At 34.3% G+C, this 14,436-nt stretch overlaps 4 protein-coding genes and 1 long non-coding RNA gene across 7 annotated transcripts; 1 reads left to right on the forward strand and 4 right to left on the reverse strand.

Moving 5' to 3' along the window:
• Positions 1-705: 705 nt before the first annotated feature.
• LOC123903094 (probable transcription factor At3g04930) lies at positions 706-2,288 on the reverse strand. The gene has a single exon (XM_045952976.1). It carries the CDS (start codon positions 2,161-2,163, stop codon positions 1,009-1,011), a length of 1,155 nt encoding a protein of 384 aa, XP_045808932.1. The 5' UTR covers positions 2,164-2,288; the 3' UTR covers positions 706-1,008.
• Positions 2,277-5,012, forward strand: LOC123888796 (probable transcription factor At5g28040). Its single transcript, XM_045937981.1, has 2 exons — positions 2,277-2,523; positions 4,060-5,012. The coding sequence occupies exons 1-2, from the start codon at positions 2,277-2,279 to the stop codon at positions 5,010-5,012; spliced, it is 1,200 nt and encodes a 399-aa protein (XP_045793937.1).
• A 339-nt stretch (positions 5,013-5,351) lies between these two features.
• Positions 5,352-7,288, reverse strand: LOC123903095 (guanosine deaminase-like). Of its 3 annotated transcripts, none has more exons than XM_045952980.1 (4): positions 7,153-7,288; positions 6,124-6,308; positions 5,767-5,871; positions 5,352-5,663 (listed from the first exon to the last, which is right to left on the reverse strand). In XM_045952980.1, the coding sequence occupies exons 1-4, from the start codon at positions 7,184-7,186 to the stop codon at positions 5,499-5,501; spliced, it is 489 nt and encodes a 162-aa protein (XP_045808936.1). In that variant the 5' UTR covers positions 7,187-7,288; the 3' UTR covers positions 5,352-5,498. The 3 variants fall into 3 exon arrangements, with proteins under 3 accessions (XP_045808936.1, XP_045808934.1, XP_045808933.1); XM_045952978.1 differs by having other exon boundaries at positions 6,124-6,314; positions 7,153-7,284; XM_045952977.1 differs by lacking the exon at positions 7,153-7,288 and adding an exon at positions 6,832-7,105 and having other exon boundaries at positions 6,124-6,314.
• A 384-nt stretch (positions 7,289-7,672) lies between these two features.
• Positions 7,673-8,450, reverse strand: LOC123903096. Its single transcript, XR_006807836.1, has 2 exons — positions 7,978-8,450; positions 7,673-7,897 (listed from the first exon to the last, which is right to left on the reverse strand). It is a non-coding gene; the product is annotated as an uncharacterized LOC123903096 (long non-coding RNA).
• A 353-nt stretch (positions 8,451-8,803) lies between these two features.
• Positions 8,804-12,895, reverse strand: LOC123903102 (guanosine deaminase-like). Its single transcript, XM_045952988.1, has 4 exons — positions 12,771-12,895; positions 12,441-12,631; positions 9,368-9,472; positions 8,804-9,286 (listed from the first exon to the last, which is right to left on the reverse strand). The coding sequence occupies exons 1-4, from the start codon at positions 12,787-12,789 to the stop codon at positions 9,137-9,139; spliced, it is 465 nt and encodes a 154-aa protein (XP_045808944.1). The 5' UTR covers positions 12,790-12,895; the 3' UTR covers positions 8,804-9,136.
• Positions 12,896-14,436: the final 1,541 nt, after the last annotated feature.

Here is a 14,436-nt window from a genome sequence, read left to right on the forward strand (position 1 = left end):
ATTTGCAGGGTCATTGTAAGAAGATTCAGTTACAATGTAGATTTGACCTATTCTCGTTAAATAAGAGCTTTGGTCCTTTGGGAGTAGCTCCCTTCTGGAAAGTTACAAATCAATTTCATGAAATAACAAAAAGAAAACTAGTGTTTTGTTTTATTTTGATTTGTTGAATGAAACAGGGAATAATAATAATAAATGCATTAGTTTTGATTTAGAATGTCGAGTAGTTGGAGTTTAGCTTGCCATTGAAGTTCCTGAACCACAATTTCATAGTAAAGATGTTGATTTGGGATGAGAACCAACACATTAAAAGAATACAGAAGCACAAGCCTTGTTACGTCGTGGCTGCCTTGTTTCTGTCTGGCGATTTGGGTAGTATTTAGCGGCCACATGTGATTAAACTAACAAAAGTTGACAGCGTTTAAAATGGAGTGATATCATAGTATACGTTGTAATTGGAGACCAGTAAAAACATTTATGGTATCGTATCTAAGTTTTGTCGATATTATATTAAAAAAATAAAGTACAAAAGTTATATGCTACATTAAAAAATGATTGATGTTAAAATGCACAATTGACCACACTAATAATCAGAAAATCCACAATTGATCACAGATAATCAAAAATAATTTTCCAATGTTGAACATTAGAAAATGCCATTGCTAAAAATTCTGAAAACACAAAATGCAAAGACATTCATCCTAGATATTAAAATGCCAAGTAACTATGAAGTAAACTCCTTGAGTTTCATCTATCACAAATCACAACTGCATGTTTTACAACACATCAGAATACAATCCACTGCATTCTGAATTCTCTCTGTAAATGTACAAGAAAATTCTACAACAGACTAAACCAAAAAAATTGAACATATTATTGAACTGTTTCTATGCAAACAAATGCAATTATCATCAAAAGCCAAAGCTGTATTCTTTCCAAACTAACAAACAAAGCCAAAGCTGCAAAAGAAAAAATCACTAACTGAGTCTGTGTCTAGATATATGCTATCAACTATTGATGGTTGTTTCCTCCCCTAGCTCCAGCTCCGGAAGACGATCGCAACTCCTCCAAAGCAACCTTGATCTCGTCCTGTACCAGCTCCAATCGCTTCGAGTACACTTCCAGCTCCAATATCTGTTGCTTCTTCCACTTGTCATCCAGCACTTTTTCGCCATTCCCAAAATTCATAAAACTAAATGGCATAGGATCCAATGAAAACCCTCTTCCCCCAAAACCAAAAGGACTCCCCATTGTGTTACGACTCGATAACTCCTTCAACACCGGAGTCAAGCAACTCTTAACAGTCTCTTCAATCAATCCAGGTATGTTATGTGTATGATGACTAACATTACTTTTATCAGCATTTTCATCATCAACATTGCTACTATTGTTATTAGCAGAATTATTATGATTATCCTTATTATTCAAACCTAAAGAATCATTCAATTCACGCTTCTCATCAGTTGTTGTTCGTGACCGCTTTCGTGATGCGGTTTTCTTCTCAATAATCAGCTCATTCTTGACCGGTGTTGTCATATGAGCTGAATTAGGGTTAGGGCTAATTTCTTCATCGTCTTCTACAGGAACGCCAACAGCAATTGGAGCGACGTTTTTCCAAATTTTGTGTGAAATTTCAAACGTAGCTTGATCATGAGGAGTTTTGAAGACAAATTCCTTACCAGAATCAAATTTCTGAACAACGTTCCGATACTTTTTCTTCAACCTTCGGAGTTTATCAACAAGCTGGCTCTTGTTGAAATCGAGTTGAATCTTGGACTTAATCTGATCATAAAACGAACCAGTATCATTATGATAAGACGATCCACGATTCGCGTTGTAATCAAGAAACCCTTGCAAAATTACGATCTCATCTTCGTCCGTCCAAAGACGCTGAAACAGTTTACGTGAATCGTTCTTCTCTTCCATTTGGTCTCGTTTTGGCTCAGGCGAGTCGGTTACGACGGTTGCTGCTGTGGCGTTTGGTAAGGCTAGTATGACGGTGGGGACGGCGGAGGAAGGTGATTGTTCGGTTTCGTTGTTTTCGTCTGGTTCGACTAAAACTTCGTCGAATTGTTCTTGTTCAACTTCTTCTTCTTCGTATTCGGGTTGGAATTGGACGAATTCTTGTTTGGGTGAAACGACACCGTTTTGAAAGAATGCTGCCATGAGAGTTAGGGTAAGAGCGTGACCGGTGGTGACGGTCACGGGGTTTGTTCGTTTGTTATGTTGTTAGTTGGAGTGTGATTTCAGTTGGTTGAAATAATAAGAAGAATAAGATGATGACGCATCATGTGAATGTGGAGATGCCGTGTGGATTAGGGCTTTACGTAATTTGGACCAAGTACGGCCCATGTGATTTCCCTAGTCTCGTGAATTTAACTCAGTTGGTAGGACATTGCATTATATATGTTGGAGCTGAGGTTCGAACCTCAGACATCCCACTTATCCACCTTAAAGGTGAATTTCTAGCCAATAGACTAATTGACAAAGAAAACAAGATTTCTCTAGGGCATATTCTATCATGTGGTTTGTTATGCCGTAATTTCGATAATTGATTGCTCTTTAAGACAATTTTTTTATTTTAACTTTTACCCTTTAAAATATGCAGTCGTTGGGTTAGGGCATGATTGATGATAGAAGACATTGAACAAAAGATGATTTACTTCTAAAATGGAAGAGGAAAAAAAAATTAGGTTTGCTCAATTTATCTATGCTCTATCTGTTGTCTATTTATGAGAAAGCTAGACACAAGTCAGAGATTAATGGAACTACTTGTGAAATCTATTTATTAAACTGAGTGTCATTAATCATCCTTACAAAAGACACGTCAAGAGTATTAACTAGTAAGTTTGAGGGAGGACTGCATACTTACAAAAGACACGCCAAGAGTGTCGACTAATAAGTTTGAGGATAACCTAGGAGGGTCTAGATGGAGAACACTTAATTTATCTAAGTTATAAGCTGATCTCTTCATTAAAATATTCGCATAAGCATTTCCTTCCCAAAGAATGTGATGAAAATATATGATTTAATAATCTTTTTGCATAAATTGGGGGTACTTTTTTTTGTGCAAAAGTAAGATAAAATTTTAACATGCACAATTTTCCCTCACCATATCTTACTTGATCTTTGCTGATACTTATTGATCTAATGTTTGAAACAAATGTATGCATTATGCAATATTTGTATCACTTGTGCACTATAAATCAGGTTGACCTCAAAATGGTTATCAATCGGCACCAAACTTTTTGTTTTTTTTTTTTTTTGATAAGCACCAAACTTTTTGTTTGGTTTCTAGCTTGTTCTCGAGGAGATAATCTTGGTTTGACTCCCGATCAAACAATAAATGTGACAATAAAATTTATAAGGATGAATATCAAATTCGCAATTCATGTACGTTATATGAATTGAATATCAATTTAACCATATTTTAAAATGGTTCCCGTCTGGTTAGTTTCTTGCACAACCCTTTCAATATGAGTCATAACCATACGAGTTCAGCCATTAAATTAAATTAGGATGCATCCCGCATTTAGAATAAATGTTAATTGACATCACATGTTTCTTTGTCTCTAAAACTTGTTTTATGTGTATTTTTATACGCTATTCTTATATGATTTCAAATTTTCTATGTTACACCAACTACATACACCTAATATAATACGGTTCACCTTATTTTTATGGTGTACAATAACTATTTTTTGTCCTTTATTCATTCTTACTTTTAATGAATTAAAAATTTATGGATGTGTATGTACCATGAGAAAATAAATTGTCTCCATTTACAATTAGAAATTATTATAGATAAACATTCTATTCATAGTAAATACATAACTACCATCAACAAACAAACGGTTGGTTCAATACTCTAATATGCGGAAAAGGAAAAATATGTTCTTTCCTCAACAATGTTGAAACCATTGGTTTCTTGGATTTTTTCACCCTCATCCTCTTCCTCCTCCTCATCTGAAGAAGAAGAAGAAGAAGAAGAGGAAGAAGAAAGTTTTGACATTAACAATGAAGAATCAGACTATGAAAACTATGAAAATGACAATGTGGAAGACCAATTGGAGAATGTGGATAATGAGGAAAAGAACAATTTTCTAAGTCCATGCGACGTTGATGATGCACTTGAGGCTTCTGATGCAATCCCCGCTGTGACGGTGGCCTTGCCTGCCCCCACAGATGACACAAACATTGCCACCACCTCTACTGCTACCACTATAGCAACACGCTCGACAAGACAACGCAATAACAAGTATTCAGGCGGCGTTAGACAATATCAGAGGCTATGGACAAAGCAGGACGAGATGGAACTGTTGAAGGGATATCTGGATTACATCAAGCAGCAAGGAAGAACAGCTACTACTCTTCAAAGCGACGTAGCTTCGTTCTACGATCAAGTTATGCCTAAATTCAATACATATTTCAATAAGAATCAGCTTGTTGATAAACTACGTAGGTTAAAGAGAAAACACAAGATGGTTTTGGACAAAAGCAAAGAGGTTCAGGTTTCTTTCAAAATCCCACACGAACAGGCCATTTTCGAAATTTCTCACAAGATTTGGGGCAATGACACAGACCATGATGTTTTTGATGTTGATGAATCAAGACATGTTTCTGAAAGTCCTGATCTTATTGACAATGTTAAGATGAAGAATGAATATGTTGACGATTGTGAAGAAATGGATAAAAGGCCGCACAAACGTATGAGGTTAACAACAGATGATGTGAACACAAAAAATGACCAGAACTATGGCGACGTTACTAGTATACACGGCTTCATTGAGGAAACCATGAGGTCCTGTTTCCCACCATTGTTGAAGGAATTGTTGGATGACGCTTCTGTAGAGCCTCTTGGCGCGTTGCCAATGATGTTATCCACTGGGGAGGCGAGGGATGAGCAATGGTTAAAACGGAGGATTTTGGAGCTTGAGGTGTATTTGAATCGATTGGAGTTGTTGCAGGGTCAGATCAAGGCTAGATTAGAGGAGTTAAAATCTAGCTTAGATTGACTAAGGTTTTACTCTTCAGTGATTGTGCACAAGCAGCTTGTGATTTCTTAAATGGGCAATGATGTATATAGCGAAAGACTACTTCATCAGCATTGTGAAAATATCTGAAAGATCCCTTCATTGTGTATAGCACCGCTGTTCTTAAATACATTGGTTTCTATGACTTGTGATGTAAATAGTAGAATAGTTCTAAATTCTGTAAACTTTTGTACTGTATTTTGTAGCTTTCCCTCCAACGCAACTCTTGAACAATCAAACAAGTGATTCATAAATTTAAGTATCAATGACCATTTTGTAATGCCTTAAGCATAATACCAAGTAACCAACAAGAAATAGTGGTACTAGCAATAGCAAGTGTGTATTTATTTAAGTCATCAATTCTACTGACAATCCAAAGTTACGATGAGAAAACATATTAATGACGAGGAAATTGAATTTTTCCAGAACAATTGTAACTTGTATTCTCTTTTACTTACATGATTAACATCAAATAAACTTGCCCTTTGTCATCTCAAATACTTGTTCTGCACCACTATCGTCTATCTTTTTTACCTCCAACTGAGGAAAACCAGCGTCCTTCCATGCATCACCAGTAAAACTACTAAATCCAATTGATCCTGCAGCTTCTGCTGTGGCTCCATAAGCTAATCTCTGCTTGATGTCAATAATAATATAAGACAAATATGTGATCAATTTAACAAAGATTACAAAAACGTTTGGCGTGAAGAGAAAATGAGAGGCTTCAAAGGCTTGCCTTAATCCTTGAAAAATGAATAGCACCAAAGCACATTGGACAAGATTCACAAGAAGCATAGATTTCACAGTCAGCAAGAGAAATTTGATCCAGCTTTTGACTAGCCTGCAGATAACTTCCAATTAGTATAACATGATGTAATAAATGATGTGCATTAAAGAGAATAAGTAGAAAATGGATATGGTTTTGAAAAATTAATTATGGTTTCTTATATAAACATAATTACAGCCCTCCAAAGATTTAGAATATGGAAAATATACATGTATATAATGAGCGATATGAAGAAAGCTTTAAACATAGACCAAACAAAATGAATTTTTAGAAACTTAGACAACAGAAGGATAAAATTAATTTTACCTCTCTTATAGCAGTAATCTCAGCATGAGCAGTGGGATCTTTGTTTCTTAAAACCATGTTATGACAGCTTACAACAACTTCATCATTTCGAACAATGACCGCACCATACGGGCGTCCATCACCACATTCAACACCTTTATATGCTTCTTCAATAGCTATTCTTAGGAACTTGTGGTCTCTATCCTCTGCAGCTGATATAACAAGAGTAATTTCTTATAGATAGAAGCTTAAATGTCAATTAGGCTAAAAAGAATGCATCCATCTTTTTTTATGGATAGAAGTCAAAATGTCAATTAGCTTGCTTAGTCAATATGGCTAAAAAGAATGCATCCATTTTCTTTATAGATAGAAGCCAAAATATCAATATGGTTTCTTGTTAGTCTAATTGACATTTTTTTTTAATAGATAGACGAAATAACAAAGTCATTATAATGTCACACACATAAATGGAGTAGTCGGAGTTCGAGCACCAATTATAATGTCCAACCTAATAAATTCGGCATTTTTTGTCAGTTCCATCAGTGAAATTGACATTTAACTTATGATGCACGGGTACTCCATTTGAGGGAGAGTACCAGTACCGGGTACGTACCCGTATCAGTACCGGGTACATACCCGTACCTTAATTTATGCCCATATAAGTACATTAGTTTTTCTAAAAATACCGTATCCCGTACCGGTACCGTACGGTTTCTGGATGGTTTTTACCTCTTCTAGAGGGCTTTTGGCTGCCAAAAAAGGGCTGTTGTCTTGTAGTGCGGTAACCGTATCGGGTACCGGTACCGTACCCACACCAAGGCAACATTTAAGCTTCTTTGGATTCATAAATCTGGATGATGATTTGTGTTCTGAATATGTTCATACTACTACACTACATATAGCAACTTATGGTGATTTGTGTATAATCATTCAATCTGGTTTTCATCCATATAATAAAAGTGAAATCTATAATTAGCAAAAGCAATAATAGTGGAACACACCAGAATATATGGAAGGAAAAAAAAATAAAATCAATTAGTATTACATTACCGTTAGCACTAGCAGCAGCATCTAGCTGCTCCATGATGCTGAGTGAATGAGACTTGGAGAGAAACTAAATGCTCCCACAAGTTTCTTGTTAGTCTTTTGACTCTTTTTTTTTTTGTTGAGAAAATGTTTTAAAATCAAGCGGTGCTATATATTTAAATAATGGAGCAAAACCTCGTGTTGTTTATTTGTTTAAGAAAAATGATCAATAATATAAAATAATGCAAGTTTGTATGTTTGTATGGAAATTGGATTCTCTCCATCCCTTATTGTCTCCTTCTCTCTCCTTCTCCAAATCCTAACCATTAGATTGATCCAATGGATAAAAGACAAAAAGACATGTCACCCCAAAAAAATGCCATTTTTTCCTTCCCCCAAATTTCTCCAAGTTTCTGTTTTGTGCGGGATTTTTACCATAACATTGATCGATCCATAAAGATGCGAAGCAAATCTTAATGTTATTAATTTAGTGATATACTATTATTATTGATTTAGTGTTATGCTTTGATTTAGTCATACAATATCATAAACAAATTTTCTTGATTTTTCTGGTTTATTGGTTTAGTAACAAAAGTAATTTGAGAACAAAACTTGAAACTTTTACCTTAGATTTGCCAAAAACCAAACCAATATGATACAACCATTGACTACACTTCCGAACAATATGATACAATATATACTCCTAAATCAACCACTTATCATTCATCTATATCCCTCACAAAGCCACAACTATGATGACAACTTCAACCTTCATCCAAAACCATAAAACACTGTGCATATTGCATATACAAAAGAAACAAAATCAATAGAGAAGAGAAAAAAACGAACCTGAAATTTATCACCACCGCGTCACCTGTTGTCACTTGCCGCTGCTTTGCCAGCCTCTGTGTCTCTCTCTTTTTTTTATTGTTTTTCGTAGTTTTAGGATTTTATTTGTGTTTAGGGAGGTTAAATAAGGGTTTTACAAATAATTTGGAATTATTTTGGGTTTTCCTTCGCGACGGTCGTCATGGCGCTGAAGCCACCGGAGTCTAGGTGTAAAGGTGGTTGGTCGCCGGAAACAGGGTTTGGATGAAGAACATTGATGAATGTTCTTGAGGAAGAGGATGAAGTTTGAGAGAGGGGAGAAGAGAGATCGTGAGAGTGAGAAAGAGAAGAGAGAGAAAGAAAGGGGAGAAATGAGAGTGTGTTCCCGTGTGCGCGCGTATGCAAGCTACGCTGCGCCAACCCTTGATCTTTGATCAAGTGGCTAGTTTTGGGGAAGGAGAGAGAAGGAGACAAGGGGTGATGGAGAGAATCCGGATCCGTTTGTATGTGTGTAATGTGGACCATGGTTTTTCTTCCTTCCATATGTTTCAAAATTTTCAAATTGACCCCCTGTAATAATATTTTCAATTTTTAAATTTGACCCAAATTTTTTTTAAATTTATAAAAGTGGTCCGAAGTATTTACAATGAAATTTTTTATTTCTTTATCCAAACATACATATTTAAAAATTTTAATTACTCTATCCAAACACATATTTAAAAATAATGGTTGCTTGGGAAATTAATTTGAAGAATGTTGAGGTTGGAGAGAAAGAATCATTTTGTAATGCCTCAAAGGCTCAAGCAAAATACAGTACCAAGTAACCAACAAGACAAGAAAACAGTAGTACTAGCAATAGCAAAGTGTCTTAATTTCAGTCATCAATTCTGCAGAGAATCCACAGTCACAACGAGTAAACATAGTATTAATGACCATTTTATAATGCCTCAACCATATAGTACTTAGTAACCAACAATAAACAACTAGCAGTATCCCCGCAACTGCGATCAGGAGGGGGCTGAAACCACTTAATACCATAACTGACATCGAACCATATTAAACTAGTGGTGAAAGAAGAGAAAAGAAAAAAAAAAACAACAACTAGCAGCAGTAGCAATAGCAAGTGTGCCTTTATTTCTGGAACAATTGTAACTTGTATTCTCTTTTACTTAAACTTGTCCTATGGCTTCTCAAATACTTCTTCTGCACCACTATCGTCTATCTTTTTGATCTCCAGCGGAGGAAAACCGGCATCCTTCCATGCATCGCCAGTATAACTACTAAATCCAATTGATCCTGCCGCTTCTGCTGTGGCTCCATAAACCAATCTCTGCTTGATGTTGTTCAAATTAACAGAGATTACAGAAATGCATGGTGCGAAGAAAAAATGAGAGGCGTCTCGAAGACTTACCTTAATTTTTGAAAAATGAATAGCACCAAAGCACATTGGACAAGGTTCACAAGAAGCATAGATTTCACAGTCAGGAAGTTCAACTTGATCCAGCTTTTGGCTAGCCTGAAGATAAATGATGTGCATTAAAGAAAATAAGATGAAAATGGATATGGTTTTGGAAAAATAATTATGATTTCTTAGATAAACGTGTAGAATGAGTAAAATATACATGTACATAATGAGCGAAACGAAAGCTTTAAACATAAGACCAAACAAAATTAACTTTCAACAATCAAACGTTATTTGGTCCAAACCCACTTGAGTTGGTGCATTGGTATTGGCTTGGGATTTGGGAGTGTGCTCCTCTTGAGGTCTGAGATTCGATTCTTTCTGACGCCAATTTGGGTGGGCTAATTTAGCTTCTTCAAAAAATCATTATTTGGTCCAGTGGTTATTAACGCTGGACTTGGTATAGAGGACCACGATTCGTATTAGAAAATAGAGTTAAATAGATCTATTTTCTAATAGTTCGATCCCCGCAACACAACTACGATCTAGAGGAAGTTTGAACTTTTTCTTTAAAGTTTAAACGGTCAATGTTAATAATTAATTGTTAAATTAATATTTAGCTCTTTGTTTGGATTTAAACACATGACTTTCAACTCATTTAACTCTTACTTTAAATCAATTGAGTTACCCAACTTATCTCAGCTACAAACTAACTTATTGTGATTGCCAAATCGACTTATAAGTGTTGAGACAAAATCCTATTTTGATGTTTTAAAGATAACAATCCTTAATTAAATTTTAATTTGATTCTGATCATTTTGTGATCTAACAAGTGCTCTTGAGTGATTTAATTTAAGAACAGATGCAATGGATTAAATTAACCATGTTTCACTCATAAGAAAAAATCAAACACGTTTTAGACAAATCTGCCTCAAAGAATGATCTCAGATTTGTCTTCAGGCTCACGTGTTCAAATGCATAATCACTTATTTACGTCAACTTGGTACAAGACAAGAATGAACTTTTTATTAGACTTACTTAAAGGATCATAACAGTGCAAATAAGTCAATTAAGGCAAGAAATCAATTTTGGTTTATGGACTTACTCATATAAGTTTCTTTAAGAAATAATAACTTCACATCTTGCAACAAGGCTTTATGTTCTCCAAGAACATCATTAAAGAAGATAATCTAGACCAATGAAAACTCAACAACAAGTGGTAACAGCTTGCAAGGAAGTTTCACTACTCATCCAAGTACAAGGTTATAACATGGGTGGCTACATTCCTCCATAAAAGTGTACTCACATCACTATTCATGTGTACTTTGAAGGACAAGTGAACAGTTGCTACTATATGCTATTGTTGAGTGTTTACCGTTGTGTTACAACTTGCAACAACTCAATAATCATGTTGGACCTTATCCACACCATTTCAGATAATGGTCTCCAACATCCTGGAGAATGATCTCCTAGGTTTTTGCACTTATGTGGCAATCTTATCCAAAGGCATTTCAATCTGATTTCCACACATGGGGAATATATTTGCAACGGATATATACTCAGAAACAACTCATTGACAGTTAGCTAAAGAATATTTTTGTCATCAAGTACAATGTGACAGTCAGAGACCATTGGAAGAATGATCTTCTGAAGCATCTAAAGGACAGATTCACATGGATTGTTTTGTTTCTCTCACAACGACTATTTCTACACTCACAACAAATAAGTTTGATGTCCAAGCAACAAGGGAACATCTTCATCTATAAATAGCACGTTGATTTGGTTTAAAGAGCAAGAACTTGAAGCACACAAAACAATCAAGCTCTTCTTTCACTCATACTCTAAGCTCTCTAGAAAAATAGGATTAATATTGTTAGAGTACTTTTGAGTGTATAAATTTGTAAGCTTCACAACCAGTTAGGTTTATAAGCTTAGATCCATAAACCATTGATAATCTTTGTAAGGATCTTACTCAAGTCGGTTTGTGTTAAACTGTTTGAGGATACCTTGTTAAGGTAGATCAGCTTGTGATAGTTGGATACTTTATGATCTTGGTTTTAGATCATAAAGGGTCTTTGATCTGGGCTTAGATCAAAGGGAAGTTTTTGTAATCTTGGTCTAGATTATAGTGGACAATCTCACGCAAGTGGGGACTAGAGTAGCCCATACTATTAAGGGGTGAATCAGGATAAATTCTTTGTGTGATTCTCTCCTCCCTTACTCTTTTATCTGTGCAAACACTACTCACACAAATCACTTTATTGCACTTACATTTTTTAGGAGAACGGTCTCCAGTTAGTCTAACACTATACTACCGTAGTCTGTTATTGTTTTAACTTGTTTTGTAGTTGAAATTTTAAAAGGTCACAATTCAACCCCCCTTCCTTGTGACAAACATTGTTACTTCAATAAGCTCGTCCGAATAAAATTGTTGTTTAAGAGATTTATTTTTTGTGGTTTTCACCACCAGTATATGGCCCACTGGACCGCCTAATTTGGTTCGAGGGTCAGTTCTAGCATCAAGTGGTTTCGGTCACCTCACGATCGCAGTTGCGGGGGATCAAATTGTGGTCATCCCTACCAAGTTCAGTTTATAAATTATAAGTTTTGTATAAGCTCAAAATCATCTTTTGCCATTTTAAATCTATTTCCGGTCTTTCTTCCGATATCATTTATTTTAGCTAGGTTTAAATATGTTTTTAGTCCCTATATTTTGCTTTATAGTCAGAAGTAATCCTTATATTTTTTTATGGTAAAAAAATTCACAATTTTTTCCGTTATCAAAATTGATCCCTGCCGTTAATTTTTCAAACGGATTGCTGACACGGGAATTGCGGAAGATGACTTGGTGGCAATTAGTATTGTTAGTTTTCATTGAGAGTGAAAATCGAAACCCCAACCTCTTCACCTTCACTCCCTAACACATTCAGCCTCAGCCACCAAGTCATCTTTATAATTATCTGGCATGATATATCATTAACACTCCATAATAACCTCTAATTTGTTTTAACAAGCTAGCTACTACTATATTGATTTTAGAGAAATTTGAAATTACACAAATGAAAGATAAAATTAATTTCACCTCTCTTATAGCAATCATCTCAGCGTGAGCAGTGGAATCTGTGTTTCTTAAAACAATGTTATGAGAGCTTACAACAACTTCATCATTTCGAACAATGACCGCACCATACGGGTATCCATCACCACTTTCAACACCTTTATATGATTCTTCAATAGCTATTGCTAGGAATTTGTGGTCTCTATCCTCTGCAGCTTATAACAAGAGAAAATAGACAAAAGTACATTTATGATCATTAAATCTATTTTATATCCATAATAATAAAAGTCTAATACGTTTTGCATGCGTCCATAATAAAAAATGAGAAAATTATCATAATATTATTAGTGTTACCAGAAGCATCATGCTCCATGTTGATGATGATAGAGAGAAGTTAAATGCTCGTAATTACAAGTTAAGGAAGGGGGGTATGTTGTTATAATGAGTGTTGTTGCATGTGAGAGATATAGATATAGATAGATGTCGTTTTATAGTGTTGAAATGTGTTGGATTTCATTTCATCTATGAGCTGTTCCAGTAGTGCATGTTTATGAGGTGTTTCCGTACTTGTGGTGAGAAACACATGTGAGAATTAGTTACCTAGATGCCGGGGGCGTCTCCGAGTTTTAGGAGCCTCTGTGCAAAATATAAAAGTGATCCCTTAATAAAAAATTAAAAAATTATCGATTTAAATTGCATATAATATAAAAAAAACATTCTTGTAAACATATAAATTATCAATATTAAATCTTGCATTAAATTAAATGGAACAAGAAATACAAAATAATTATCTTTGTATATAACGTCAAAAAAGAACATCATAATCTAAGATTAAATTTTATGGAAAGATTAAAATGGACTAGAACTATATTTACGAGTATAGATAACTAATATATTGATACTCATATGATATTTATGAACATTAACAATATATAACTATTATTTTAGGGCCTAAAAATTAATCTATTAATATATATCTGATATTTTATAGGTATAAATAATATATAAGTAATATTATAGGACCTCAAAATTTTGAGTTGAGGCCCTCAAAATTTTAAGGCCCTATACCGTCGCAAACCTCGCACATGCCTCCAAGCCGCCTCTGCCTAGACGGACAACATGTACCGAGTGATTCTGAATCATCTAATTAAGATAGTGATTCTGAATCTGATTAAGATTAGATGGTTCAAATTTTAAGATAGTTATTTTTTCCTAGTATAAAATTTTGGAAAGACATTTGAGTCATTCAATCAAAATCGATCGGTCTGAAATTTGTTGACCGCATGACTGTGGCGCTTTTTGACCGTATAGAATTTAGGTCCAATATAGACACATTCATGCGGATAAAAAAGTATAGAAAGATTTTTTTTTTTATCATTTCTCTTTTTTGTGGGTGTGTCTAAATGATTTTATTATTATTATCATTTTAAAATAAATAAATATATTAAAAATCATGGTTACAAAACTCTTTGTTTTTCTAAAATTTATTTTTTTAATGAACAAAGAACTTAGGTGTAGGAGCTTCACAATTTTTTATAAAAATGTTTTTTTTAGATAATAAACAAATAGAAAATAGCTTTAGAATTTTCTTAAAAATTTCTATAAAAAAAATCTAACTTTTTTCAAAATAAAATCATTTTTAAAGCTTCAACAAAAGCACCATTACAAGATTTATTTACAATTTTTTAACGAGTACTTAGTTATCATCGATGAAATCGAATTAATAATAAGTTAATGAGAATAAAACATTATGATTTAATTTGTATACAGCAAATTTAATTTTGATATGCATCCAATTCGATCACAACATATATATAGCTATTTGTGAGATACTTTTTAAATCTACAAAACTTATATGCGGTACTTTCTATATAAAAACCTGACACGTAAGCAAATTATTTTATGCTATACTATTATTACTAACATTGTTAGTATTTTATTTCAAAACAAACACAACATAGAAAAAAAATAAGCATACTCAAATTTGTAGAGGATTTGACCTGTTGGATTATTAATCTAA

This window comes from Trifolium pratense, linkage group LG1 (assembly GCF_020283565.1).
Source record: "Trifolium pratense cultivar HEN17-A07 linkage group LG1, ARS_RC_1.1, whole genome shotgun sequence".
In the NCBI taxonomy this organism is placed as follows: Eukaryota; Viridiplantae; Streptophyta; class Magnoliopsida; order Fabales; family Fabaceae; genus Trifolium; species Trifolium pratense.

What these genes read in the sequence shown, in the direction of transcription:
- LOC123903094 (XM_045952976.1), bottom strand. Translation starts at nt 2,163, where the DNA reads ATGGCAGCATTCTTTCAAAACGGTGTCGTTTCACCCAAACAAGAATTC.
- LOC123888796 (XM_045937981.1), top strand. Translation starts at nt 2,277, where the DNA reads ATGACGCATCATGTGAATGTGGAGATGCCGTGTGGATTAGGGCTTTAC. An exon ending in AGGGCATATTCTATCATGTG is followed by an intron (nt 2,524 to 4,059) that starts GTTTGTTATGCC and finishes ACAATGTGGAAG; the next exon opens with ACCAATTGGAGAATGTGGAT.
- LOC123903095 (XM_045952977.1), bottom strand. Translation starts at nt 6,928, where the DNA reads ATGTTGCCTTGGTGTGGGTACGGTACCGGTACCCGATACGGTTACCGC. An exon ending in CCAAAAGCCCTCTAGAAGAG is followed by an intron (nt 6,315 to 6,831) that starts GTAAAAACCATC and finishes TTGTTATATCAG; the next exon opens with CTGCAGAGGATAGAGACCAC. An exon ending in TTCATTTTTCAAGGATTAAG is followed by an intron (nt 5,664 to 5,766) that starts GCAAGCCTTTGA and finishes GACATCAAGCAG; the next exon opens with AGATTAGCTTATGGAGCCAC.
- LOC123903102 (XM_045952988.1), bottom strand. An exon ending in AGATGATTGCTATAAGAGAG is followed by an intron (nt 9,473 to 12,440) that starts GTGAAATTAATT and finishes ATTTATCTTCAG; the next exon opens with GCTAGCCAAAAGCTGGATCA. An exon ending in TTCATTTTTCAAAAATTAAG is followed by an intron (nt 9,287 to 9,367) that starts GTAAGTCTTCGA and finishes AACATCAAGCAG; the next exon opens with AGATTGGTTTATGGAGCCAC.